At 37.1% G+C, this 27,994-nt stretch overlaps 1 protein-coding gene across 3 annotated transcripts in view; it reads left to right on the top strand.

The window, feature by feature from the left end:
• Nucleotides 1–405: 405 nt before the first annotated feature.
• The window catches only part of PBX3 (PBX homeobox 3), a 213,763-nt gene continuing 186,174 nt past the window's right edge, over nt 406–27,994 (top strand). The window contains exons 1-2 of one of the 3 annotated variants that reach the window (XM_012771919.2): nt 406–1,327; nt 2,256–2,329. In XM_012771919.2, the coding sequence (XP_012627373.1) occupies nt 1,128–1,327; nt 2,256–2,329 (274 nt within the window). In that variant the 5' untranslated portion in view covers nt 406–1,127. Of the gene's footprint in view, nt 1,328–2,010; nt 2,155–2,255; nt 2,330–27,994 lie in introns of those variants that run through there. The other 2 variants (XM_012771923.3, XM_012771920.3) reach the window with 2 other exon arrangements.

Here is a 27,994-nt window from a genome sequence, read left to right on the forward strand (position 1 = left end):
GGCGCCGCGGGGTAGCATACCCTGGCTTGGGAGCGAGTTGCCCCCTGTCCCATACACAACCCCCCGCACCCATGACTGCCACCAGTAGGAAGTAGGGGTCGGGGCGAAGGTACAACGTTTGCGGGCCCGGGCGGTCCATCTCGGGGGGCCAAGACGCGACTAGGCGTGAGGATCCGGTGGCTCACTCTCAGGAGCCAGGAATCGGAGGCCAGAGGGGGCGGGCTGAACTTCGGGGGCGGTGCCAGCGGCGGCGGCGGGAGGCGCAAGGCCCAATGAGTGAGCGCACCGCCCCCGGGGGCGGGGCGTGCGAAGCGCTCCCCCGCCCTCCCGCTCGCCCCCGCCCCTCCCCCCGGGCGCCGGGGCCGCAGTGAGTGAGTGGCACTGGCAGCCTGTCAATCCCTCAGCCGAGCGGCCTTCGAGCCCGGTCCGCGGCGGCTGCTGGCTGGGTGCGTGGCTCCAGCAGTGGCGGCGGCGACTTTTCCTGGTCCATCAATCTGCTGTTCGTCCGGCGCGCGGCCCGCCAGGGCCCTCCATCGGGCTCCGCGCCCCCGCCGCGCCTGCCCGCCCGCTCCCAAACTTTCCTCCTCGGCCCCCCTGGTTCCCCGCGGCCCGCCCGCCGGCCTCCTCCTACGCCGCCGCCCGCCGCCGCCGCTCCCTCCCCCGGGGCCGCGGGGGCTTGGATCCCGCCCGGCCGAGGCGGCGGCGGCGGCGGCGGCCGAGGGAGGGGAGTGCGCAGGCTGGCGCGGGGTCCGCGGGCGTCCCGGCAACTCGGCCGGCGCTGAGGAGCAAGTTGCGCGGGGCCGCCCGGCGGGGCGCGCGGCGGCTAGGAGGCGGCGCGGCGGCCGCGTGAGGGCAGCGGGCGCCGCTGCCTCCGCCACCGCCGCGGAGCCCGGCGCTTCCGCCCGCCGCTTCTCCCCAGCCTCGGCGGCGGCGGAAGCCAGAGCCGGGCGCCGGTCCGCTCCGCCTCAGCCGCGGGCCCCGCCGGCCGGGCCGCCCCCTCCCCGCGCGGGCGGGGAGCGAGCGGCCGCCTCCCCCTCCCCCTCCCCCTCTTTCTTCTCCTCCCTTGCCGCCGCCGCCGCCTCAGCCTTCGCCTCAGCCGCCGCCCGCTCCCGCCCGCGCGCGGCGGGATGGACGATCAATCCAGGATGCTGCAGACTCTGGCCGGGGTGAACCTGGCCGGCCACTCGGTGCAGGGGGGCATGGCCCTGCCGCCTCCCCCGCACGGCCACGAAGGGGCGGACGGCGACGGCAGGAAGCAGGACATCGGCGATATCCTCCATCAGATCATGACCATCACCGACCAGAGCTTGGACGAGGCGCAAGCAAAGTTGGTGTCGTCTCATTAAGCATCTTTTGTGTGTGTGCGGGAGTCGGGCCCGCGGCAGTGTCAGGGCCCGGGGTGGCGCCCGGGGCAGGGGCCTCAGCCCCTGGCCAGGAACTTTCTCCGAAAACCGGCCGCCCGCCCCGGCCTCTGGGGGACTTGCCCGCGCCCCCCTTCGCAGGCGGGAGTCGGCAAAGTTGCTCGCAGGGCTCGGGACAGACTTGGCGCGGCGCGGATTTTGTGTCTCTTTTCTCCCCTGTCCTGCCCTCGCAGCCCGGCCCCCTCCCACGGATTTAAACCTCCCGCCGGACCCCGGCGCGCGCCGCCCGAGCAGGGCCCCGGGCCGCGCTGGAGGGAAGTGCAACTTTCTCCTCGGGCCCGGAGTCCGGGTGCCGGCTCCCCTTGCCGCGGGACGACCCCGCGGTGCGGGCGGCCGCCCCAGCCCGGCCGCGGGGCGATGGGCGGTTCCCTGGCGGGTCCGGGTGCGGGCGGCCAAGTTCTTGGGGAAGGAGGGCCGCCTTGCAAACTTCGCCGAGCTGTCACCCGCCCGCTGGCCGCAGTCGGCCGGCCGCGCTGCGCCCGCTCCCGCTACGGAGGGCGGACGCGGGAGCCCCTCCGCGCCCGTCCCCTCCCCCGGGTGGCCACCGTCTGCCCCCGGAGCGAGGCTCCCCGCGCGGGTTTGCGTCTGCGGTTGCCGAGGCTGCTGCCTGCCGGACAGAGGGCTCGTCCGCTTCGCTCCGGCTGGAGCTTTCGCCGCCGGGGCTTGCCGGCTACCGCGAACTAGTCAACTTGAGTTTTTGTTGACTTCCCATGGTTCAGAACAGCCTTCCAAAGTAGGGGGCCGAAATTAAATCTTGGATCTAACTTAAAGGAAGGCGCCATATTATTCCATAGGTGATGCTAATACCTTTGTGTTTTGCTATTTGTTTTTTAGGAAACATGCCCTGAACTGTCACAGAATGAAACCCGCGCTCTTCAGCGTCCTGTGTGAGATTAAAGAGAAAACAGGTAAGACACTGCGCTTCGCAGTGGGCCTGGAGACCCCCGAGGTGGGGTCGGAGCTACTCCTTCGACTCTCCAGTTGAGAGCTGCTGCTTTTGGGCACCGCCATCTTTGATCATTCTCTCCTTCGCACGTCCTGATCTTGAGAAAAAACTGCAATAAATCTGGAGTCGATTTCTCAATTCCGCTCCTGGTGTAAAATGAAGTGTAGGTGCGGATAGGGCTGGGTCGCCGTCCCTGTGCGGCTGCCCCTGGCTGCAGGTGGGGAGGGGGCCCCCGGAGCGCCAGCCGCCCTCTCCAGTCTCCTTTCGCCTTGTTTGTGTGTCAGTTTTAAAAGGAGCAACGGGAGACTGGATGCCAGGACCGAGTTCCCGGGAGAAGCATAGCCCGAACTTTGTTTTACTTAGACAGCGTTAAGCTTCAGCTCCACAGATAGAAGAATAAATGCAATTGAACAGACTCCAGTAGCTTGTTTGAATTAGTGTTTTAGATAGGAAGATTACTTTTTAGAATCAAGAAAGGATAATGATTTGTGTAGTCCTATGCGATGTATTACATCCACTAATACTTTTATTAAATTTTGTATCTTGAGATCATTACACTTGTAACTGTGCTAAAGTAGAAGAAGGTCCACAGATGCAGGTTAAACAATTTTGAAGTGTTTAAATCAGTAAATACATGAGTAGACAGGTTTTGCAGAAGCCCTGGAATGAAAACTACAGGTACATATTAGGCAAATTTTTGACAATTCATTTCAATGTAACTTTCTTGTCAGACTTTCTTAAGTGAAGATATTTTAGTCGAGGAGAGATAATGGCTCAAATTGAAGTAGAGATTTAATTTAGATGTTTTAGTTTGAATTTGGCATTATCTTCCCTTTATATGGCAAACAAGTGCATTAAACAAGCTTTACAGTTGATTTTGTGTGTGTGTGTTGGATGTATGGTATTTTAAAGTTTCCATTTTTTAAGTTGAGGCAAAAGAGAAAAAGTTAAAGTCCAAGGTAGGCAATATCCGAGTGATGGTATTTAAAAGGTTAGATGTGATTGTGCTTAAATTGAATGTACAAATAATAGCATACTGCATATAATTCTTAGGTTGATATACGAGTTGCTTTCCTTGTAAACAGATTTTTCATTTTGCAATACTATTCTGATCCTAAAAGTAATCAAGAAAAGATGATGGGTTATTGCTATTTATTAAATATATATGCTAAACCATAATTAACAGCAAATAATAAGAGAGCCTAAAGAGTACATTTCCTGTACTCTTCGCATTGTATGGATGGTTTCTTAATGATGCATGATTCTTTTAAAGATATATTTTATGTTTTGAAAATCATAGGCATTTTAAATTACTAACTTTTATTGTGTGTTGATTTTTTAGCTACCTTTAGAAAGCATTGTGATTTAAAATGGTAGATAATTTTTATCTGACTATGAAATAAGACATCCAGCATTAAATCTTGAAGATTCTTAGTTTAGAAGCCTAAAAGTGTGCAATACTCAGTAAATTATGTTGCTTAATGTCCAAGGATTTTCTTGCTATCAGGGCTCCACTTCAGCTTCTGCTGACAGCTAAGCACTGGGGTATTGACTATGTTGTGAATATTAAGATTGATTCAACTTTATACAGCCTTATATTACTAGGCAGAGGGGCTTGATACTTCTCCCTTCTCACCTCCTCCTCATGATTTGTATTTATTTTTTTACTATTTTTTAAGTTTTGGTCTAGCTAGCTTGAGAACCAAGCCCAATAAACTACTTTTCATGTTTAGACACTTAGCAGCAGGCAGAATTCAATTAGGAAGCATAAGTCCTCTAGTTGCTTATTTGCACAGGACTTAGTTACACCATTCTAAAGGAAAGTATAGTCAACCACGTGTCAAAGGTGAGTTACAAAAAAGAAACAAGTCTTTTCAGAGTCTGGGATTACTGGCAGGGAGAGCTTTGATAGGGCTATTGCTGTTTAAGAAGTAAGAGGTAGCTGACAAAAGAAATTTTTGTATTTTGAAATTGTTTCTGGGGCTTTCAGTGATAACTTGTAAATTAAATCTTCTTTTTGTGCTTTGGCCAGCGGATCCAAGTTTGTATGTTATCTCTTTTGTAAAAAGCCAACAGCCGACAAAGAGTAAAGGCGGCTGTCTGGGCAGAGGCATCTTCCTGCCAGCCTCTTTAAGCTGGAGAGGGATGAGATTTAAGTACTGAGTGATTGATGGGGGTGAAGCTCTTTCTCTCCTCTCTTTTCTCCCCTCCTACCCATAGCTTCTCCTGACCCTCCAAAACCAGTCTGAAAATGAGAGGTACTCAGAATCTTCAATTTCAAATAAAACAGCTGTGTAGACATTATTGTTACCAAAGCAAAGAAAGCTGGGCAGCAAATTCCATGTCCCACCCCCCCCATCTGCTTCCATAGTTACACTTCAGAAACATGAACTTAAAATAAGCATTGTAGAGTATTTGTGTGTTGCATAATGCTTTTTCTCTAAATCATTTTATTTAATCTAATAGTATAGTACCCCAAAATTAATTCTTTATAATCTAGAGAAAGTTTACTTAGTCATTTGTGAATAGAAAACTGGAACATTGTGTGATGACTCTATTCTGCATAATGGAGGGGTTGGAGGTGAACTGTCACTTCAGTGAATAATGTTATTTCAGTTGTGCTTTTCCTCTGAAATAAGACAAAATCATTAAAAAAAAATTCCATGTATTTGTAAATCTGCCAGTAGATTTTGAGGTTTCTGATCAGTCAGTGAACACTGCCAGTTTTGATGCACATGGAGGATTTAGTTTGGAAAACATCTGTTTTTCCCCCTTACCATATATGAAAAGGTATTTTTCCCTTCTGACATATAAATGGATAATCTACTACAATTATATTATTTTCTTGTTTAGAGGTAAGGAAAGTATACTTTTACTATAAGATGCTTTTTTTTGAAAATATATTTTTTGGTAAAATTTATTATATAGTTATTTTGGGAAAGAAATGTTGAAATGTGGTTTTTGTGCCTTTCGAAAGCAACTGAAAAGTTACAGGTTTTAAAATCAAGATACTTGTTCATTTAAAACTAAGGAAGCAACCAGTAAAATAACCGTTGGTATGTTAAGATTTTTCTCCGGATTTTTAAAGCCATATTTTACCATCTATCTCTTATTAAATATCCTTGATACCAAAGAGTTCTGCTCATCTGCATACTTCTTTTGGTGTGTTCCCTCACCGTTTTGGCCATGGTAATCTTGACTGAAGTGCTTTCCTTTGTAAAATATTTCATCCTCAAAAATTTATCTTCTTGCCAAACACCCTAATTATGAGAGTTTGAAAGAAGGAAGTGGTTCTTTTTTAAGAAAAAAATTATTCATTTTTTAATGAAAATCTAGTATTTTAGATATAATCTGAATCATATTGTAAAAAAAAGTTATATATTAGAAAAAATCAACACAACCTTTTCCTTTTTAAATGGTAGGTTAAAACACTCCATGTTGATAGCTGCCAACCAAACTCTGATTTATTGCCACCACAAACCCTAAATAGCGTTCATTTACTAGTAATGTCTAATGGCATACATGATGGTTTGCCAGATTTGTAGCCTTTGTGAGGCTTATAAGCAGGACTGACTTGGGGAGATCATAAAACTTAATGAACTTCTCTACTGCAGGAGGTGTCCGCAGGGGAAGAGAAAGGCCTGCTTGGCTGGTTGAGCTGGTTGAAGTATTTTTTATGTTTAAGGAGAAGAAGAAAATGACTAGTAAAAATGCTTTACTTCTAAAGGAACGGTCCCTAGAAAGATTCATAAGAATTTTAGATATCAAAACTAGATCAAGAATGTAGCTTGCAAATGAGTTTTTATATGCATTTAGTATATGATGTGAGATTAAACCTTTGATCTTTATTGCTGTAAGTGTGACTAGCTTTCAAAGGGACAAGGCAGTACTCTCAGTCAACACCTCTCTGTTTAATTCTGAACCTACAGGTTTAGAGATGCACTGGAGTCTTCTTTTTCTGTTCTGTTTTCTCTTTTTAAGGCTTCAGTGTAAAATTTGTTACATTTTTCTTTGTGTAGTGCTATATAATTGTGTTTACTGTCAATATATAAAAAAACCAAATTGTTTTTCAAGTGAAAATTTAAAACAAGAAAGGTGAAAATTATTGTATTTATTAGTCTAAATGTTATATTATTTATTGCATATGCTTTTAAGTTGCTCTTATACTATTTCCAAAATAATTATTATTTATTCCATGTTTTAAAAACAAATATACTATCCCATACATAATTCTTCTTTGTGTTTTAATGAAGTTATTTTCTAGTTTTCAAAACCTTATTATGGACAACTTTAAATATAAATATATGTAGAGAGAAGAGAATTTTGAACCCCCCCCCACAAACTGATTGCCCAACAATCAACAATTAGCAACAATTGGCCAATCTTGTTTTCTCTCTAACTCTCACCCTCCCAAAATTATTTTGAAGCAAATTTCAGTGATCTTTAATGTTTTAAATTTCATATTAATTTTAGACAGATAGTATGGTCTATTTACATTAGAAATAGATGATTAGACAGGAAAAATACAAAGTTGATGTATCTTGGGATAGTCATAAATTATATTGCTTTATATATATATTTTCCTTAAAGCAGTTTAAGGATGTTTTATCAGTTTTTTTTCCCATTGTAGATTTGTATGTCTTACTGGAGCTTTTGTAGGTTTTGAGGTAGGATGTGTAAGAATGTGGTGTTTTCCTAGTTTTCGGTATTTCTCCTCTCCCATCCTTATAAAATAATATGTACAATATATTTATACAAAAACTGGAAAAAAAATCTTACTGCCAAACTGGTTTAGAACTTCATTATCTAAAGATCTAAAGTATCATGTAGGTACTATCTTTAAAATGTGGGGTAGTTTTCTAACTCTATTCCTTATTTTCTTTTTCTTCCCAATAAAAATGTATTGAACCCTCTTGTCAATACTAACTTGATCTGTGCAAATAATTCTTTTGTGCGTCAGTTTTAGTGAACCTCATTTTATTACAGACTTGTGTAGTTTTGGTATTTTATTTGGGACTTTACTATGTTATTTTATTATATTAATTTACATAATTTCATTCCAAATCAGAAGTATATTAATACACTGGCAAAGAAGGCTCTTACTCGCCCCAAACAGCACACTGGTTTATCGGCTTTCATAAAATATACCTATGTATATTTATCATACTATATGCTTTTCCTTTTAATTAATTTTGCTTGTATTTTTAGATTTCAATTTATAAATTTTGAAAAAGGCTACTTCTGTGGCAGATTAAATTAATATCTCATTTGGCTTATTTGTATTTTGATAGTTTATGGTGGCTTGGTATAGGATGAAATTACATTATAAGAAGTGGGGCTGTAAGAATTGAAACTGCATTTCATGAACCACACCCTAAATCAGTCATCACTTTATTTTATACTCTTGAGATATCTATTCAGAATAAATACTTAACACATCAGCATTAACACATCAAGTTAAATAAGGATTTAGACTATTTCCCCTATTCTTGTATGTGTGAACATCTTTAGATTAGTTCAATATTGACACTATGAGAATAATGTTTTATTTTTTTTTCCCAGCAGGCTTGCGTTTTGGCCATTTATCAGTGTGATCAGCATGATTTAGGTAGTAACTGACTAACAAAGTTCGCACAGTAGCCCCCCCCCATGTTGACCTTTTCAAGCATTTGCTTTACTTCTGTAGGCCATTTGACTCTGTGAGTATGAAGAAGGTAAATAATTTACACTGTATAAATATATAAATTATGTATTTATAATTATATAAATTATATACTATATATCATATAGTATATATATTTATATCACTATATAAATTATATAAATTGGTCAAACTTTTTCAGAACTGGCTATCAGATTTTTTTTTACAAAGTTATAGAAGTTAATCAGGCAAACAAATTGTTGCTACCTCTGGATGATAGTGTTATTTAGCAAATAAATTAATAAGTAGTGCTTGAATGAGCCACTGAAAAAATATACCATCTTTTTATACTTCTAGACTCAGAACATACTAGAAAATAAATTTCATTGATCTTCAACACTTGATTCTAATTATCCCTTTTTTAGGCACAATTGCAACCAGAATTCTTTCTTTATTGTTTTTTCATAGATATATCCCATAAATATAATATGTTTGTAGTTTTTAATGGTAATTGTAGTTTGTTTGGCACTAAATTTAAGTGTCTAGCAAAAAAGAAGTGGTGTGATAGAATGTATTAAGTTGAATTGGCATGTCATTCTTTTAGATGGCTATATCTACATAATATTAACAGATTAGTACTGAAAATAATTAAAATAATTATGGATAAAAATAATTGTTCTCAGTTTTGTATTTCTTGTTTTCTTTCAGTTGAAGTGCTTTAAAATGTTCAGCTGTTTGAAAAATGACTTTTTGGTGATCATATTAATGAGGACTTGTTATATAATCCTTTTAATGCTGATGATTCCTCACAATGTTTAAACCATTATTTGGGGGGAACTCCATATATGTTATGGCAAAGTGGTTTTTTGTTGTTTGTTTTGTTTTATGTGATACATCAGTTTTCAAAGCATATTTCTTCAGCATCAGAGTCCAGCAGGTGGCTTTTTACATTAAAAAATACATAAATTTTAAAATCCCATAAAATTTTATCTCAAATTCAAATTAACTAATTGAGAATGTCAACATTTCCACTGTCTCTATATTAACATTTATAATAGAACAAATGGTTCCATATAGAAATTATCTGCAACATAATCTAAATTAAGATTCTAAACAGGCATTACAGATGCTGGTAACTTTGGCAATTATCATTTTGTTTGGTGAACAGTAGTAAAACAGTGTGCGGTAAAAGTGTTTAGAGAGAGAGGATAAATAAATTGAACAGTTTTGCAATGCAAAGTGGTTTGTGGTGTTTTTGAGGATTTCTTGGCTCTCTCTTAACTGCTATTGTGAGCCTGGAGCAGATTTCCCCATTGCTAATGCCCTAGAAGTATTAATTCACTTTGATATGCTAATTAGAGGGCATTATGCAAGAAATGAGATTAAGTGGCAGCATGAAGCCATTTGCCTGTCAGTAAATTGAGAGCTTTAGCATCAGGAGGAGCTTTGTTTTTTTTTTTTTTTTTTTTTTTTTAGTTTCTCTTGGTTTTGCATATAAATAAAATTGATTGAAGGGTCTAGAGAAGCTTCTAGAACATTAGTGGATTCTTTTTTTCCTTCCTATGATTATTTAAATGTAATGTTACAGAATTTTTCTAAATATTATAATAATTGAACTAATTGGAAATACCAAATATGAAATTTTTATTGTACTCTGTATAAAAATATATTAAGAATTTTGTGTCATCTAGTCTTTTTTTTCCTAAAACATAATTTCAGCAACATGGGGCTAGTGAACTGTTATCACTCAACTCTTTTTAGAAGTGTAAACTTCTATGTGTGGGTTTGTGCACCAGTGTAACTAAACAGAACTTCACAAGATATTCACTAGGGAAGGAAGGAAGAAGTTGTTGAATTGGGCTTTCCGAGACTATAGTAACTAAGCATTAAGATTCTGACTTTAATCTATAAAAGCTGAAACAGCTACAATTAGTGGTTCAACTCTGTCCTTTACACAACCTGTGGAATTTGTATTTCAGCATATATCTAATATGTAAAATTACTGTATTATTTAATTTTCATGTTGAAGATGGAGTTTCCATACTTGATTCTGATTTTGCTTGACTTTTGTGGTTGCCAGACCCTTTTATTTTTCTCTACAAAGCTACTTTGTGATACTTTCTATGTTTTGGGGAGAAATGCATGAATGAATACTGGGATGGCAGTGGGGAAAGAGTGGTATGACAGAACTTCTCTGGGCCTATGAAAAGATTAAGGTTCCCTCAAATATGGAACTTCAACCTCTAAACCATTGATAGAGAAAGAATTGCAGCAAAACAGTGGCCTAATTATGATCCCTGTGTATGGTTAGATGGGAGAGGGTTTGGGTAAGACATTCATATTGGGGCTTAGTTTTAGTGTTTGAATTCCACTACTGTAACTGTGTCTCTAGACCTGATAAACCGTAACTTCTCTTCAAAGCCATATGGATTATTTAGTCACCGCAGCTGCCATGCATGCATACTACAGAGGCTGGCATCTCCTCGGTGTGCATGTGTGGTGCCTGTTAATGTTAATGGGAGTTAGGAATGTGCACACAGAGAGGAGGATGAGAGTCTCTCCTGAGACAAAAGTCCTGATTACATTTCTCTGTGAAGAGGACTTAGTGTACCTACACATTCGGTTATTTTCTAAATGAAATACTTGGTTACTTTAAATTCTCTCTTCTCAGACTCCCTGAACTAGTTAAATCAATGAATCCTTATTAGTCTCTGATTACTTGCAAAATTTCATTTAAAACATATGAAGTTATGTTTGATTGAAATAGGAACAAAAAGCTTTTGAAATTGCATATTATTATTTAAATGAAAGATTTCTACAGGTTTTCAGATGTACTAAGCCTTACAAATAAGAATTTATAGAGGAATTATTGGGAAGGACTTATACTTGAATGGCATCTGATACAGGGAAAATCTCTACGTTAAAAAAAATATATAAGTGAAATGGCAAGCTTATATTTGCATCTTAACTTTCCTATCCAACTGTCCTTAAATGAGGAAGAATTGATTTTGGTGGTCTTGGAAGTTTCTTTTTTCTTTCTTTTCTCCTCCCACTGTTCTTTAAAAAAAAAAAACACTATGGATGAAGGTAGTTGGAATTCATAGTCAGATATATCATTTTCAACTTGGAATAGGAACTAGAGCAGGAAATTGATTTTATATTTATTATGAAAGCAAGAACTCTGCCACCAACTGACAGCCATCCATGTTTTAGTTTTGCGATAATTGTTCACAGACATTACTCTGCAGTTGGTCCAGATTATTTATAATGTTGATTGGGAGTGTTGGTGCATTAAAAGGTATGTGTATAATGAATATCTTTAATTAAACCAAGTAATATTGGAATATTTTATTTTTCTTTTATGTTGGATGTTGGGTCTAGGATTAACTGTCAGTACTGGTAAGAACAAGTTACAGTAGATTGTGCAATGATTTCTCTGAGTTCATGGATGTATTTATTACCATTTTTGAACAAATTATACTAACATGAAAAGTTGTGTTTGAAATGATTGTGTGCTAGATAAGGCGATACATTACAGGAATGGTTGGGTTTATGGAGCTTTATGTAGAGGTTTTCTCAGAAATTATAGCACAGGGCTGTCACTATAAAACTCAGTGATACAGTTGGTAATAACATACAGTGAAGATATTTTTAGATTTTCACTTGTTATTCAAATAAGTGAGAACCCTCCAGTTTTTCTCGTCATATTTCTTTGTTTGAATTAGTAGAGAAAAAAATGAAGGAAATTCTTTTAACTGCATATGGGGTATGGGTATTTGACTTGTCTGAATTTCCTTTTGCTTACCACTTGTTAGAGCAGTGATGTGATACTGAGGATATCCTTAGGAACTTATAGACTTCTGGGTTCTTGACCTTTTGACTGTGATCAGGTATAGAAACTGAATGCCTAAAAATGAAACAATGGCCCCTGTAAACATAAATTCTATTCTGTCAGTGTATTACAGTTATGGTATTTTGTGTTCAATAAAGGGAATATTTTTTAATTTCAGTGTAATCAGTCTAATAATGTTATAGTTTCTAACATTAAACCATCATTCGGTTTCTTTTTTTGACTGATTATCATAATGGCTACCTTTTTTTTGTTTGTTTGTTTTTATTGAGAAGAGAGGCTTACTGTTTTTTGCCCATAGTCTTAAACTGCTGGTCTCAAGCTATCCTCCTGCCCTAGTGTCTTGGGTAGCTGAAATTACAGGTGCACGCCACAACACTTGCCCTATGACTGCTTTAATTACTGTGATTATTATTACTTTTAAATTTCTAATATTTTATAAAATATTGGCTTGATATCTATTAAATAGTGTTTTCTAGAACTGAACTCTAATCAGTATGAGTGCTTTGTTTTAACTTGATAATTAGGAGTTTAAGTTTATATTTAGCTTGATACTCCATGAGTGAATTATTTTAGAAATATAAACATTTTTCTAATATAAAAAAGTAGTCATCAAACATCTTAATGTGAAAAAAGGATAAGTTGTTCACATAAAGTTTTCCCTTTCAGTGTTAAATGGTAGACTTGATGGCCAAACTATAGAATTTCTAAACCTCTTCATCCTTAAGCATTTATAATTTGCTGAACTTTAATACAGCAGACTGAAAAGCCAAAGCTCTCCCTTCCAGAAGATTACATCCATTTAATAATGATAACAATAAACACTATCATTTCCTGGTCAGCATCTGTGTGCTAGGCATTGTGCTGGGTGTTTTACATGCATTTCTTTAAAAAAAAAACAGTTCACACTTTGAAATTGTAAAAATAGGATCTATTTTTTGGGAAAAAAAATCAAATAATGCTGATGACATTATTTCTTAAACTTGTAGCAGTCCTCTAAGGTAAGTATTTTAATTCTCAATTTGTCGACAGGGAAGCTGACGCTGAGAACTTGAGTAATTTGTCCCTGGTCCCACAGTGAATGGCAACCCAGGCTGTCTTTGCTCCAGAGGTAGCGGCAGAACCTCTCAGCTTGGGCAGAGAAAGTAGTGGAAATTGTTGATTCAAAGAAGATGGCAAAACCTGAGCTTAAAAAAAAAAACGTGAGCAGGTCCAAAGTGACACTGAGTGGTAGTGGAGCTGTGGTCAGCCCTAGTGTAAATATTGGTAGACAACCATGTTTTACAGACTTCAGTTTAATGGCAAAAATCTGCTCTAAATGCCTCAGTAAATATATGCTGGAGAACAGAAGCCTATTCACTGAAGAAACAATTGACTTTAGCTTCTCTGTTGTGAAAGTGGCCCCTAGTGATAGTGCTGCAGTGACTAGATAGAGCAGAGGAGAATGGCTTCCTCCTGGCTGGTGGGCTGGCAGTTTCACTGGCACTGCCAAATGTACTTCCTATTTGTTGTGCAAGGGAATTGGAACAGTGAGGCATTTATCATATCATCCCCTACTCCTCATGCAAGCAAAAAAGGAGAAGTTGTCAATGAAAGAAAAAGAACTGTAATCGCACATTTACATATGCTTCTAATTGTTGATTTGGGGATTTTCTATGAATATAGCTTCACAAAACAGATGCTGTTTAAGAAAAGGGGGAACATAATTTTGTGGGCAATGAATTAAGTGTTTTTGTGGCCCTCTCATCCGTAGCTAGGAGCAGTTTGTGGACCGCGTCTGTGAACGCGGCTCATAATTGTTTTTCACACATAAGTTATGCAAATGAGCTTTTATGGCAACTGGCATAACAATTAGCATCCTCCAGCAATATTTTAGCAGGTTAATTGCAAAATTTCTAAATTGTACATCTGACTTGTTAATTAGGCATGACAGAGGTGGTAAAATAGTTATCTTCAGGCAGTGGCAGCCAGGAGCTGCTTGAAATGCAAAGAGCAACGATTGATTGGATTTGAGGGTTACAATTGTGGGAGCACTGCTGTTGTCAAGTGCCGCTGAGCAGCTCTGCTCCATCAGTTGCCTCAGAGCAAGAACCACGTAGTTGCTACGAGGATCCTGCCATTTACAAATCTGCTGTATTTAACTCTACAACTCTCCTATTCTAACCTATCCGAACTGTTTATTTCACGTAGTTTGTTCTGCATTGGGATCGTGGAAATGGGATGGCAACACAAAAGAAATTATTTTGTGCATGAATTTCAGAACCCTGAAAGTTTTCTTTCTAGTTTAAAGCCCATCTCAATATTTTTCACTTAGAAGAAAGAAGAGACACAAATTTCCTATTTTTATCAAATTATAAATTTCAGTTCTTGGGGCTTCATATGTGATTTTTTTTTTTTAATGATTTAACTCTTTTAAACATCATTCCCTTTTGTGCTTCATATGTTCATTGAAGGAAAGTACTGTTTCTGTATTTTAGTCCTAGTTTTTTTTCTTTTTAGTCATAGAAGAGGAAAAGAATCCAATGTAAGGGTTGCATACAGTGGACAAGTTCACTTTTCTTGTGCAATTTACAAAATAACAATATTCAGTGTAGCATATTGTGATACTGTATACCACTACTAGACTTCTTCTATCTGCAGTATATTTTTAAAATCTTTTTTTTTTAAATTGATTATATTTAAATTTCTATGGTCTATTTCATAGTTTTAATTGACTGGTAACAATAATTTGGTAAACATAAACATTAGTGAACAAAGCGTGATGGCACATTGTGCATCTGATTGTGCCAAAATGAACCATGCCTTTTGTGTTTAAATTAGGCTAATTACATTTTTCCATGCATATAGTACCTAATATAGTACACCGAATATGAAGTTAAGCATGTGTGAAATTTGATGTCACCTTTGAATTCACATATATTTTCTTGATTAAACCACATTGTATTTAATGTTGAAATGTTATATTTTCATTTAAAAAGTAAATGTTCTACATGTGCAGCTGTACCAATATTTTACATTTTCTTGTGACATGTGTATATGGAGGAAGTGCCATTTATGATATGTTGTCATCAATAATTTTGTCACTGAGAATAAAAGGCTTTAAACTCATCCACCCACTGGAACGTTTTATCATATTTATTTTAAGAGATATGAAATTAGTGAACAATTGAGCTCTTTATATGGAGGAGATGCAAATGTAACTGAATATTTACCATTAATGAAGTGCAACATAAATATCTCAGTGCCAATAAATTATACATAGCAATAGTGTATTCTATAGACATCTAATAAATAGTTTCTTTTTTTTTTTGCTAGATCCTTTAGCTATATTCTTTATTATGGTCTAATTTACAGCCAGTGGTGATATTAAATATTGGTTAACTTTTTAGAGTGATCTATCGCATTCGAAAATATTGTATTTTGAATAAGAGTAAAACATCGTTCCAAATCATTACATTTACTGATTAAGTGCTCACTGATTTTTATCCATCACTGTATTCAACAATTCAAGCAAGAGTTTGCCACAGTGATGCTTCAGTGGATAATATTTGGAATAGAGTAACCATTTTAATGAGGTTCATTGAGAGAGATTCAGCAGGGAACATTTCAGGTGTATTATGGCTTTTGTCTTGTCATGATGCACGTCTCTGTAACATCAGAGAAAAATCTATGGAGCCCCACTCATCTCAGTTAATAATAATAATAATAATAATTTTAAAAGCCAAAACAATAACCAAAAAACTCCCACATTTCCAGTATAATCTGAGCAGAAAGATACTAAGTACAAGTAGCACTGTATGTTTTTAGGAAACTTATTAAGTAAATACCATTTCTGTAGGTTAAATTTCCATCACATTTTTAACTGTCCCAATATTGATCACCTTATAGAGGAATGAGACTGAAGTCTGGTAGTTATTAGTATGAAGAGGGTCAGCTGCAGAGACTGGTACCGAGCAGAGGCTCTCATGGTAATGATGCTGCTATTTATAGATCCCCATTTCATTAGTTGCAGAGTTTCAAGGAAGAGATTTTCTCTAGGGGAAATGGATACTTGAAGTTCATTTTCTTCCTCACATTAAGGCAGAAATGTGAACAACCTTCAGTATAGGACATACGATTACAGTATTTTTGCAGGGGCAGTTTATTCCCTAAATATATTTGCAATAGTAAATGTTGTAAATTTAAAACATAATGTAGGAATTTAGAAATGCTAGTTGCTATTCTGGCTGAGCGCTACTTTACGCACATTGTTTTATTACCCTTCTTGTCATTTTTTTCTTGTAAAAAATACTAAATTTCCAGAAACTGTGCAAAGCTGAGTACAATCATGACTGTATTCCTTTTCTTAAAAGTGCTCTAAGGCCTTGGAAGGAGTTGATTGCAAAAAGTGTAGTTTCCAAAAAAATACAGTCCACCCACAATGTGTATCTGTATATGTTTGTAATATAGGTAATTGTGCTTTCCTTCTCGAATTCTTGACATTTGAGTTATTTTTTTCCCTTTAAGAGAATATTTACTTAGTTAGTATTCACTTAATTAGAACTGACTGTTTAATGTTTTCTGGGAGGGTATTTATGGTATTTTCTTTGCTATATTTGCATTCTAGAAATTAAGTCCCCCTGCCATTATTCGGCGAGCCTTTCATACATTAGAATGATGAATTGAAAGCAGAAATGGGAAAAAGACTGCAATGCAATGAAAATTTAATCAGCGTCTTCTGCTGCTTTAATAAGGCAAATAATTCTTATTGGCCGCTGTGTTAAGGTTTCTAATATTTAATTCATAACAAACCTTGCATTATTCTGCAGTAGCATCGACAGCTCCACTTTGCTGCCTGCCAACAGGCAACCATAAAAACTTAAAAGCAGATGTAAATGTCTAAAACAAGGAGAATGATTAGATCTAAAGCGGTCAAAAAAATCAACAATATTGTGAAAGAGTTTGATGGATCTCTGTATTTAGTGATGCAAAAATAATATTAATTAAACTCACTTGAGCAGTTTTTTTTTTTTTTTTTTTTTTTTTTTGGACTTAGAGGTAACCTTTTACAAAGCATAGCCTTTGGTGCCTGACCAAAGACTCGGAAAGAAAGCAAATGTCAATATGGTGTTGGCAATAACCTTCTTTAAACTGGACACAAACTGTGCCATTTATACTAGAAGTATCTGGTTTATATTCCTGTGTATATGAAGTCTCTCAGCAAATATAGTACCTGAAATTGAGCCAATGGAATAAAATATTTTATCTTCAATTAGCCCAGTTTGAGAAAAGCAATAGCTTTTGCAGTCCAATTTTGCTTTGAAATGCCCTTCTTTTTTAAAAAAAAATTGTCACAGGATTAAAGGGAATATATGCTTTTATTTCCTAACCCAAATTTAATGATTCTGTAATAATAGCATTCATCTTTCTGGATTAGCCTCTAGATTATCAAAGTCTTTTGTGTGAGGCTATGTTGGGCATTAAGTTTGAACCTGCAGAAATGAACAAAAAGATATTGTTGCCGATTACATGTAAACAGCTTGAATCATTCAAAGGATGTGGAGAAGAGTATTTCTATAGTGTGAAGCCAGAGAAAATGGCAACCTGCCAAAGCTAGGTGCAGGCTCTTGTTACATGCAAGGGTTGGGCCTGTTCTCATTTCTTCTTGAAATGGCTTAATTGGTGTCAGCACCCCAGGGATAAAGGCCTCTAACACTGAAATCCACACGATTCACCCTGTCTCTGCTCAGTGTAGGGAAACTGGTAACAACTGGTGGTGAATGAGGAGTGAACGGTGCTGTAACAATACTCGATGATGTTTGGGATGACAGAAATTAATACGCACTTGCTTGAAGAAAGCAATGATTAATGGCAGTGAGCACGGGAACGCTGTCCCTCCTTTTACTCCACTTTGATGGGGATTGAAAAGCAAAAGGCTGTTTTCGTTCTCTGTAGAAAGCAGAGGTCACACAGAGTACATTATAGCAATTTTTCCTCTCTGATTTTTTTATTTCATAAATATTATGATAAGCATAGATTAGATAGATTTTTTTTATGGAAGCTTAAAAGGATATTTTATGTCACTTAAACGTTGTTTATGCATAAAGAAATCACATTCTTCTCTTCACTTGTTAGATCATTTCCCCTCATGTCAGAATAATTAGTGTAATTAGGAATTTTAAAACCCCACAAACATGAAGTTGTATTAATGCTGCTTACTACTTTATAACTGGAATCAGAAAGGTTTAGTTTTCTAAAGACTGCTAGGACAGGGTGGGGACAGGAATGTTGCATAGGCTTTCACCTTTTTCCTGCCCCTCCCCCAGGTTTTTCTCAGAGAATGTTTGACGTAAATATATTTTGCAAGGTACTTGCACTTGTCAGCAGCTTTCTTAGCCATTTGATAAAGATTCTTTATTCTACAAGAAAGCCTGAAATAACAGAACTGTACTTTGGATAATGAATTCTTCATCTGTGGAGAACTTTAAAACAAAGTACAGTGTTGGCATTTTTTTCTTTTGAGTGAGAAGGCTGATATATCTTTTGGATCCGACAGGAAGACATAAATTAATAGAGTTCTGGAGTTCAGTTTCTCATTAATAATCCATTTTGTCATGGTTCTTGGCATTGTCAGCCTGGTAGCTGGTTCATATTTTGCTAAAGGATAAAAGCAGATTATGTCTTAAGGCACAAAGCAAGAATAAAGAGTTTATCGTCTTTTGGGGGATCTACATGTTATAAGAAAAATATTGTATTGCAGAAATTTTCAATTTTTAGTTAGAAATACACTGTACATTTTTCTTAGGCAAAGCTTTTATTTTAAGATCTGAAATGGTCCTTGGAACTTTAGGATATTGGAGTTTTAGATCATTGCTTAGAGTTGCCTTTGCTGATTATTTGCAAAGGTTTGTTTTCCAGGGATAGTTATGGTAAATTTAAACCTGTTCTTATATTTTATTTTTAGAACTTTATATATTGGGATATAATTATAGTTCAAAGAGAAATGCAGAAAAGTCACTGTTCCTCTCTTTGCACTGATATGTCTAGATAGTCTATTATACTTGCCTACTTTTGTAGACATGGAATCCTTGATGTCTTCTGTGATGGTTGCAGAGTTTTTAAACATCTAAAAGATCCAGTCAATAAAATTAAAATAAAACAACCTTATTTCTAATTTGATAATCCTTTACTTACCTTTTTTTTTTTTTTTTTTTTGAGACAGAGTCTCACTTTGTTGCCCAGGCTAGAGTGAGTGCCATGGCGGCAGCCTAGCTCACAGCAACCTCAGACTCCTGGGCTCAAGCGATCCTACTGCCTCAGCCTCCCGAGTAGCTGGGACTACAGGCATGTGCCACCATGCCCGGCTAATTTTTTCTGTATGTATTAGTTGGCCAATTAATTTTCTTTCTATTTATAGTAGAGACGGGGTCTCGCTCTTGTTCAGGCTGGTTTTTGAACTCCTGACCTCGAGCAATCCACCCGCCTCGGCCTCCCAGAGTGCTAGGATTACAGGCGTGAGCCACCGCGCCCGGCCTTACCTTTTTTATTGAGGCTCCAGAAGCAGATTATTTGATTTTGGTCACAGGTTCTTGTTAATGGCATTCGTTAACATTATTTTTATTTTAAAGAAATCAGTTCTTATAAAAATTGGAACATTACACTTTCCCTGATATCTGATAGTATAGTCATGGGCCACCTGAGATTACACATTAAGGGTAAGAAACTAGTTGAAGGGAAATACTTTTTTTTCTCCTTGCACTTAAGTCTGTTTATTTTTAGTGTGTTATTTATATTGCAAATCTTTGACAGGGAATTCTTAGACAACTGAAAAATTTGTTTCATCTTTAAAACTTGAGTCTTGTGCTGCCATTTCCAATTAACACTACTTATTTTTTCATTTTTAAACCTTGAGGTAACACATGGAGTGTGCAAAGTCATAAATCTAGAGTTGATTATTGAGGTAACAAGCTATGTGAAAAAGAGTAGTGTTTGTGTGGGTTATAAGATGAAGGGAGGAGTATTAAATTATGATTGAATGGAGAGAATAATGGAAGATTTTACTTATCTCTACTTAGAAGAGCTTATTCCTATTATAATTTATTAATCTTGATACTTTCTGAGTCATTAAAGTTCATCACTGGATAAAATTGGCCTACGTTAATACTGTTGTAGTATGTTACAAGGATTCATTTAGGAATGGAAGAACTATTTTTCTTTTAGTTTTCATTCTGTGAGGGACTGTAAGTTCTTAGAGGGCAGGGACTATCTATCTGTCTATTTTTTAGCACACAGAATGTGCTCAGAAACTTATTTTTAAATAAATGCATGCCCTCTCCATACATTATCTAATATGTATCTGCTGAATAACATTAAATCTGATACTACATTCTTCTAATCCTTTAAATAGAAATTTATCTTAATTATAGTAACTATATATAAGAAAACTGCTATAGCTACCTATCTGGATCTTAAGTAATTTATATGTAAATTATTTGTAAAAGTAATTTATATGTATTACTGCTGTCATTACTATTATCAACAATAATATTCTAAACAGAGAATAGTGGTGAAAACTGATAACATGCTTAAAGTTGAACATTCATCTTTAAGGTTTTCACTTTAAAACTAAGTGTGGTAATAAGCAGTCTATTTCATAGTTAGAAAATATTTGTGTGTTTCCAATTGTAGGTTTGAATTTGGATGATTTAAGATTTGTTTCTCTGTAGAGTTGGGAAGGACATTTGTTTTAGTACATTATAATGAAATCTTAAAGAGTAGATTTTGACAAGAGACATTTTGCTGACACAGAATATTTTGTTCATTTTGACTCTCAAATAAGTTCTTCTGTCATAATGATTGATTTATATTCATTTTAGACTGTACAGTTTCTTAGCTGAGTTTTCTGTCTATAAGGTACAGAAATACCTGTTTAAGTTAATGATAAATTAATTAATTATCTTCAAAGGTGACAGATTGGTCTCGTGTATTTGACTAGTCCAAAAATTAATCTAAGATTACTTAAATAAAAAAGTATTATGATTTTCAGTTATTGAAATGAATGCTAATTTAAAATTTAGTATAATTGGAAATACAGAATAGAGTATCATTTACTTAAGTGCTGTACTTTTTTGTTCTTTTAAACTTAATTTTAGTTATATAACTTATCTGCACTACAATCATTGTTGAACTGTTTACTTCCTGTTTTGTATTGGACACTAATCTGTTGCGGTTGCTCATCAGGTGGAAAGACCTGGGAATTCAAATTTTGAATTCACTTGCTCTGGTAACTGAAACCTTAGAGCAATTTGAAACAGTTAAAAACAAAACCCCAAATATTTGTAGAGGAAGGCCATTGGGAGTAATTTAGTCATGGATTTCTCAGTTGAGGTACTAAAAGACTAGTGAATTTGATGAATGTTAAGTGGTAAGTTAGACAGTAGCTATGTGGCTGAGATATGTCTAAATTGCAATTGCTATTACTAATATTAAGCTAATTGCCACATATTTTGCTTCATGAAAATCATTAAGACATGGAAAACTCAACTATTTGGCTGGTGAATATTTTATTCCTATTTTGTCCTTATTCTTAAAAAGTCCTGTAATTCAAATATCTGCAGTTTCTTAACAGGTAATAAGTCTGTTCAGACTGTCATTCACAGGAATCTACACTTGTGGTACTCCAAGTAGCTGTAGAGCAGGAGTCTTTAATTTTTTTTTGTTAAAGTTTCCTATGTGGAAGTGATGAAAACAATGGATCCACTGCCCACCTTCTAGAAAAATGCATGTACTCATAAAAGTTTGAATACAATTTCAGCGAGTTTATAGATACCTTGAACATTATTCATGGATCCCTCATGGAGACCATAGACCTCAGGTTAACAACAGGTTCACAGAAGTAGACTTCCCCTGCCTCCCTCCAGGGAGTTTTGCTCTGTCACTCTGGCTACAGCGCAGTGGTGTCATCATAGCTCATTGCAACCTCATACTCCTGGGCTCAAGTGATCTTCCTGCCTCAGCCTCTCCAGTAGCTGGGACTACAGGTGTGCACTACCATGTCTAATTGTTTCTATTTTTTGTAGAGCCAGATGTCTCCCTTTTGCTCAGGCAGGTCTCAAAATCCTGAGTTCAAATGATCTTCTCGCCTTGGCCTCCCAGAGTGCTAGGATTACAGGCATGAGCCACCATGCTTGGCCAACTTTTTTTTTTTAAACCAAGTTTTGCTGGAATTTGTAACTACAGTCCACTTTCTTTTTGGAAGCCTAATGGATCTACTTTCTAATCAGTGGTTCTATAAACACTCAGGGCACCAGTGTTAGTCTAGTGAATGTTTGAGTGCGTTGAGGGGAAAGAATCAGGAAAATGGAGTAGAAAAGCAACCTGAAAGGTAGGAACAGGCTAGCAATGAGACTCAGCTCCTAATAGGATTGGAGAAAAAGGAAAGGAGGTTAAAAGAGGGAAATCTGAAATTTGTGATATGAATTGTTGAATGATTTATTTGGCAATTAGCATATGTTGCCTTGTAAGAATAATTATTAATACAAAAAGATATTTGTTTACAACCTCGGTTATAGAAGCTCCTTGTCAGGGGGAGTTTGCTTTTTGGTCAACTCTTTTGTTTTGGGTTGCTTTATAGGGATTTAACTTTTGCTACATGGTAGAATTAAAAATATGCTTTCTTTGTACATATAATAATAAGTAGATGATTTCTTTGGCTAAGAATGTGGATTTAATTTGTTAAACTTTCCTATATGAAGACTTTTGAAGAAAATATTTATGTCAATGATTCTCAAATTTTTTGATCTCAGGACCCCTTTATACTCTTAAAAGAATTTTTGTTTATTTGGGTTTAATATCTATCAATATTTACTGTACTAAAAATTAAAACATTGAATAAGTATTTGTTTAATTCATTTAAAAATTATAAACTTAGCATTAATATCTGTGTCAGGCTCAATAATAGACAGCTGGAATCCTCACATCTGCTTCTGCATTTGGTCTGTTGTCATATGGGTGATGTATACGAATAAATGTCTGACCTCACACAGATATATTGGAAAAGGGAAGAGTATTTTAATAGACTTAGAGATTGTTGCGGATACTCTTTTTTGATATTATGCTAAAACTTGACAAGTGATAGTTTCTTAAAGGTTAGTTCAGTTGTGGAATCTGAAGTCGTATCAGTAAACTTTTTCTATTCTGTTTCATTAAAATCTTTAAATCTAAAATCTTTAAATCATTAAAATCTATTGGTCTAGTTTGCAACTTGAGTGGCTTTTCTACTACCCATAAGGTGATTTTGTAACATCATGTCTTGGTCATTTGGAAAATAATGGTTCACTGGTTACTTGTATCTTTCAAATGTTAACACATTTCATTATACTGTATTAGAAATTTACGTTTGTTAATATTACGGCTGAGCATGGTAGCTCACACTTGTAATTCCGATGTTTTGGGAGGCTGAGGTAGGAGGTTTGCATGAGGCCAGGAGTTTGAGACCAGACTGGGCAACATAGTGAGACCGCTGCCTCTACAAAAAAATAAAAAGTTAAAAATTATTAGCCAGATGTGGTGGTGTACACCTGTAGTCCTAGCTAATCAGGAGGTTGAGGTAGGGGTGATTGCTTGAGCCTAGGAGTTCAAGGTTGCAATGAGCTGGGATGGTAGCACTGTACTCTAGCCTGTTTGACAGAGCAAGACCTTGTCTCTTACAAAATAAAAATTACCACCAAACCCAAAAGAAAAGTTCTTTTTTTTTTTTTTTTTTTTTTTTTTTTTTTGAGACTCTTGTCCTGGGCTAGAGTGCCGTGGCGTCAGTCTGGCTCACAGCAACTTCAAACTCCTGGGCTCAAGTGATCCTCCTGCGTCAGCCTCCCGAGTAGCTGGGACTATAGGCATGTGCCACCATGCCTGGCTAATTTTTTCTATATATTTTTAGTTGGCCAATTAATTTCCTACTACTTTTACTTGAGACGGGATCTCACTCTTGCTCAGGCTGGTTTCGAACTCCTGACCTGAGTAATTCACCCGCCTCGGCCTCCCAGAGTGCTAGGATTACAGGCGTGAGCCACTGTGCCAGGCCAAAAGAAAAGTTCTTAAGTACTGGGAAGCTGTCATGCTCACAGTGGTAGACAAATGTTCCAAATTCTAATTTTTGCTTGAAAACTTAAATTTTTATCATGGTACCGAAACTGTCATTTGTTTTCCTTGAAGTAACAGGTTTACTTGGTTCCCTTTTGAAAAATGTCTGCCAAAATATCTAAGCTGAAATAATTATAGTTTGTCAGTCACTGTTTTTTTTTTTTTTTTTTTTAAGCAGCTAGTTCAGCTTGCAACTCACAGTTGTCCAGGTGCTTTTCTCATATTTGGTATGCAACCTAAGTGTTTTGTTGTTACAGAGTATTAAAAAGATGTGTAGTCAAGGTGTAATAAATTAATAATTTTTATTTTTCGTCAAGGCTCCCGGCCCATTTTTTAGACTGAAGTGCCTGGTGGTAAATAATACATTGACTGTTAATACAGTGTGGTGCCACTGTGTTGCTTTGTGCTAAGGCAGCAGCAGTTTTACCCACTTTTAGTTTGTGCACCATTAGTGTAAATGTCAATACAGTAAGAAGGCCAATAATCTTCGTATTATAAAAGTAATTTTGACTTTGTGGACTCCTGAAAGGATCTCAAGGACTGCCAGGGGACCACGGACCACCTTTTTAGAACTGCAAGTCTGTGTAAAGTGAAATCCATATATAATATAACTTGCTCTGAGAACATTATCTTATCTTCATCTATAATATCTATATAAAAAGATTATCTGAAAAGAAACAGGTTTTTAGTATGCTGATCCTAAAGGCAACAGAATATATCCTCAAATCATTATTGCGATCCTCTAGGGATATTTGGTTAGTGCCTATGCAAGTATGATGTTCTGTTATTCAGAATGTTTTCTTCAACGTTAAAACAGCTTTTGCCCTTAGAATGTGTATCCTCTATTCAGTTTGCCCTGAGAAAGTGTATCCTGTATTCAGTCTTGGCTGCACACATAAGAGAAAAAAAGGACAGATTAACAGATGCCCATTTGATGGTTCACAATTTTCCACACAGGACTAGTACAAGGTTCCTGGGCAAATCACAGAGTGATTATTTTCAAAATAAGGAGTTGGACTAGGAGATTTCCAAGGTTTCATTCAGCTTAGTATTCTATGATGCTTTGACTTTTTTGCCAAGTAAATTGATTACTAATCAGCTATTAACCATTATTTAAGAAAATTTATTTTTTAAGCTGGTTAAATATAATTTGTGCTTGTTGTCATCACATAGGCTAAGCATTAATGTTATTTTTGCAATTGAAAAATGAATGTATAGAAGACGAAATGGAGGGAGAGTGTAAACAGAGAAGGCTTCCAGAAACAAGTGAATTTGAAGTGGCAGGGAAGAAGAAATTTGGATGATGGGGGATGCAGGTTGCAGGGTATTTAACATATCTGTGAATTTGGAGTCTTTATGTCCTTTACTAGAATAGCAGAGAAGGAAAATTTGAGTTTAAAAATAACACTAAAGCCTGTAAATTGAAGAATCTGCCAATGATATGCTCTTATATTGCTATGTACAGTATGAACTATTGAAAAAAATCTCCAAAGTAAAAAGTGGATCATGATATTGATTCTGAGGTTCTCTTAGCTCCATTAATTACAATTTGATCAGAAAGCTATAATATTTTTCGAAAGGGAAAATAGTATTTAGGTTTTAAAAAATATTTGTTTTCATTATTCAGTGAAGAAAATCTTATTATATTACCTTTAACCCTTTGCACTTGCTTGCTTTTTTCTCGATTTTTTTATTCTACTCGGGATTTAATTTTTTAAATACTCCAGATTTTACAAAGCGTGGCAGTAGAATAAAAAACTGGAGTTTCTTTTCATACAAACTTATTTATTTGGATTTTTTTGTATTTCAAATTATTGATACATTCAAAGAGTAATTTTAATCTCTATAATTTTTGCTAACCATATCGAGTCACACTTGACATCCACGTGCAAAGGGTTAACTATTTTTAATCTTTCTTGGACATTCTAGAAGAGAGGAATACTATTCAGGAAGGAAAAAATGTCCTTCAGACTCAGGCTCTTACTCAGTCTGACACAGTGTCAAGGTCCTTTTTTATTAAAAAAAAATGCTAGTGGGAGGGACTAGGTGAATCCTGAGTAGCTACTATTTAGGTCCTTACATAGGAGAGAGGGCTTCTGTGATGCAGTTTGTGTTCAGGCAAATCAAACTTGGAAAGCCGAGTGCTGCTATTGTAATATTTAAGGAAAAAAGACTCCAGAGGCTATGTATTTTGGAAATATTTGACAACATTAGCAATATCAACTACTGACAAAAAAAGAACCACCTCTTTGGCAAATCTTTCACAGTTGTGCCAAGAAAAGCAGCTTCATTGGAACATTTTCATAAACTATCATCAGTTATGCAGCAGCAGCTTCACAAATCAGAAATGATATCTTCAGGCGCTGCTGTCAAGTGTTATTCAAATAATACCAGCCTCACATTTGAATAACAGCAGACATTTTGAATTAATTAATCAGATGAGATAGTCTAGGCCTTTTCTCATTAGTCTCTGGGTCAGGCTTGGGAAGATATATGTGTTGGTGATGATATACTTGTCTTTAATCGTGATTTATGAAGATTTAAGATTGTGTGTGATTTGTCAGAGGTTCTGGGAAAAGGCTGGTGCATATTTCATTACCTAATCTGAGATTGATTTTATGATGCTAAGAGATATCACACTATTGTTCAAATGTGTGGGAAGTACAGGTAGACACAACATCTCAGGCTTTTTACGGGCTTATCTTTGCAACTGTCAAACAATGCTGTAAACTTTAACTGCTTGTAGTTAACAATTCCTGCTTTAATTATAGGCAGATTTTTTATTCTGTCCAAAGGGAGAAGTTTCAATGGTTATTTAGCTAAAATGGAGAGCAGACATTATAACTATGACCTGGTATGTATCATGTACATACTTGGGAAATTTCATGGGTTGGTCATGGTGAAAATATAAAATTTCATGGCTTGTCAAAAATTAATATAAAAATCTTATTAAAATGGTACAAATAATAGAAAAACAAGAAGTAAGGTTACTCTCCTTACATGTTACCCTCCTCAGGACTAATTTTAGGAAAATTGGGATGTAAAATCAAATTTTTCTCAGTTATTCAAGTAACATTAATGAAATACTGTTAAATGAAACAATTTGTGTAAAAATATCTAGTACAGTGAGTGGTATGTAGTAGGTACTGAATATTTGCTAATTTTCTTTTCTCCTTTTTTATCTACTTTTCTTCCTTTCCATTTGATGTTTAAGGCTCTGTTAACATTATTTAGCCTTTACATTCTTAATGATTTCAACTTGTAATCCTGTTGAGTCTTAATTCCTTGGGGAGTGTTTTATTTTGGGGAGAGGAGTATAAGGGTGAGAGGTTATCATCTTGGCAGTCTGGATAACCAATGGGGCCCTAGTGTGATATTGAGTTCATGTTGTATATGCTTGTATAATGTGTGTTATAACAGGGGATAGGTGGTAGATACATGAAAAATTAAATATTAACCTTTTAGTACAAATGAAGCAGGTACTGCCTAATTCCAAGGGAAACTTTCTGTGTCATCTGCCTCCTGAGGGCAGTTACATGTCTATGATAAGTAGAGTGTGTTTTTCATTTTATTCTCAAGCAAACTAAAGTGGCTGTTATATGAAATATTAAGGCGGAATAAGGTGATTTTCAAACTTGTTATACAAAATAAAACACTCTTCTTTCCAATTTAGACAAATGATTGACAGGTATTGTTTTTGGGGGGTGATTTGGCTTTTAATAATTATTAATTCTTTTTCACTTTTATGTTTTGGGAACTAGAGTAGTAGTCCTAAAATAGTTTGACACATTTTAACATAATCAGAGGCAGACAATTCTAATTGATGTTCACTTTGGGGCAGGTAGTTTATAAATAATAATGTGTTGATATTTGGAGAGATATAGTTTGGGAGGCAGCTTGATATAGAACAATACTGATTTTGGAGAGTCCTACTTCTGAACTGCTACTTAAAATTGATTTGTAATCTTGGCAAGTTAACCTAATTTTTCCTGAGCCTTAGTTTTCTCTTACCTAATGTA

The sequence above is a fragment of the Microcebus murinus genome, chromosome 12, assembly GCF_040939455.1.
Source record: "Microcebus murinus isolate Inina chromosome 12, M.murinus_Inina_mat1.0, whole genome shotgun sequence".
NCBI lineage: Eukaryota > Metazoa > Chordata > Mammalia > Primates > Cheirogaleidae > Microcebus > Microcebus murinus.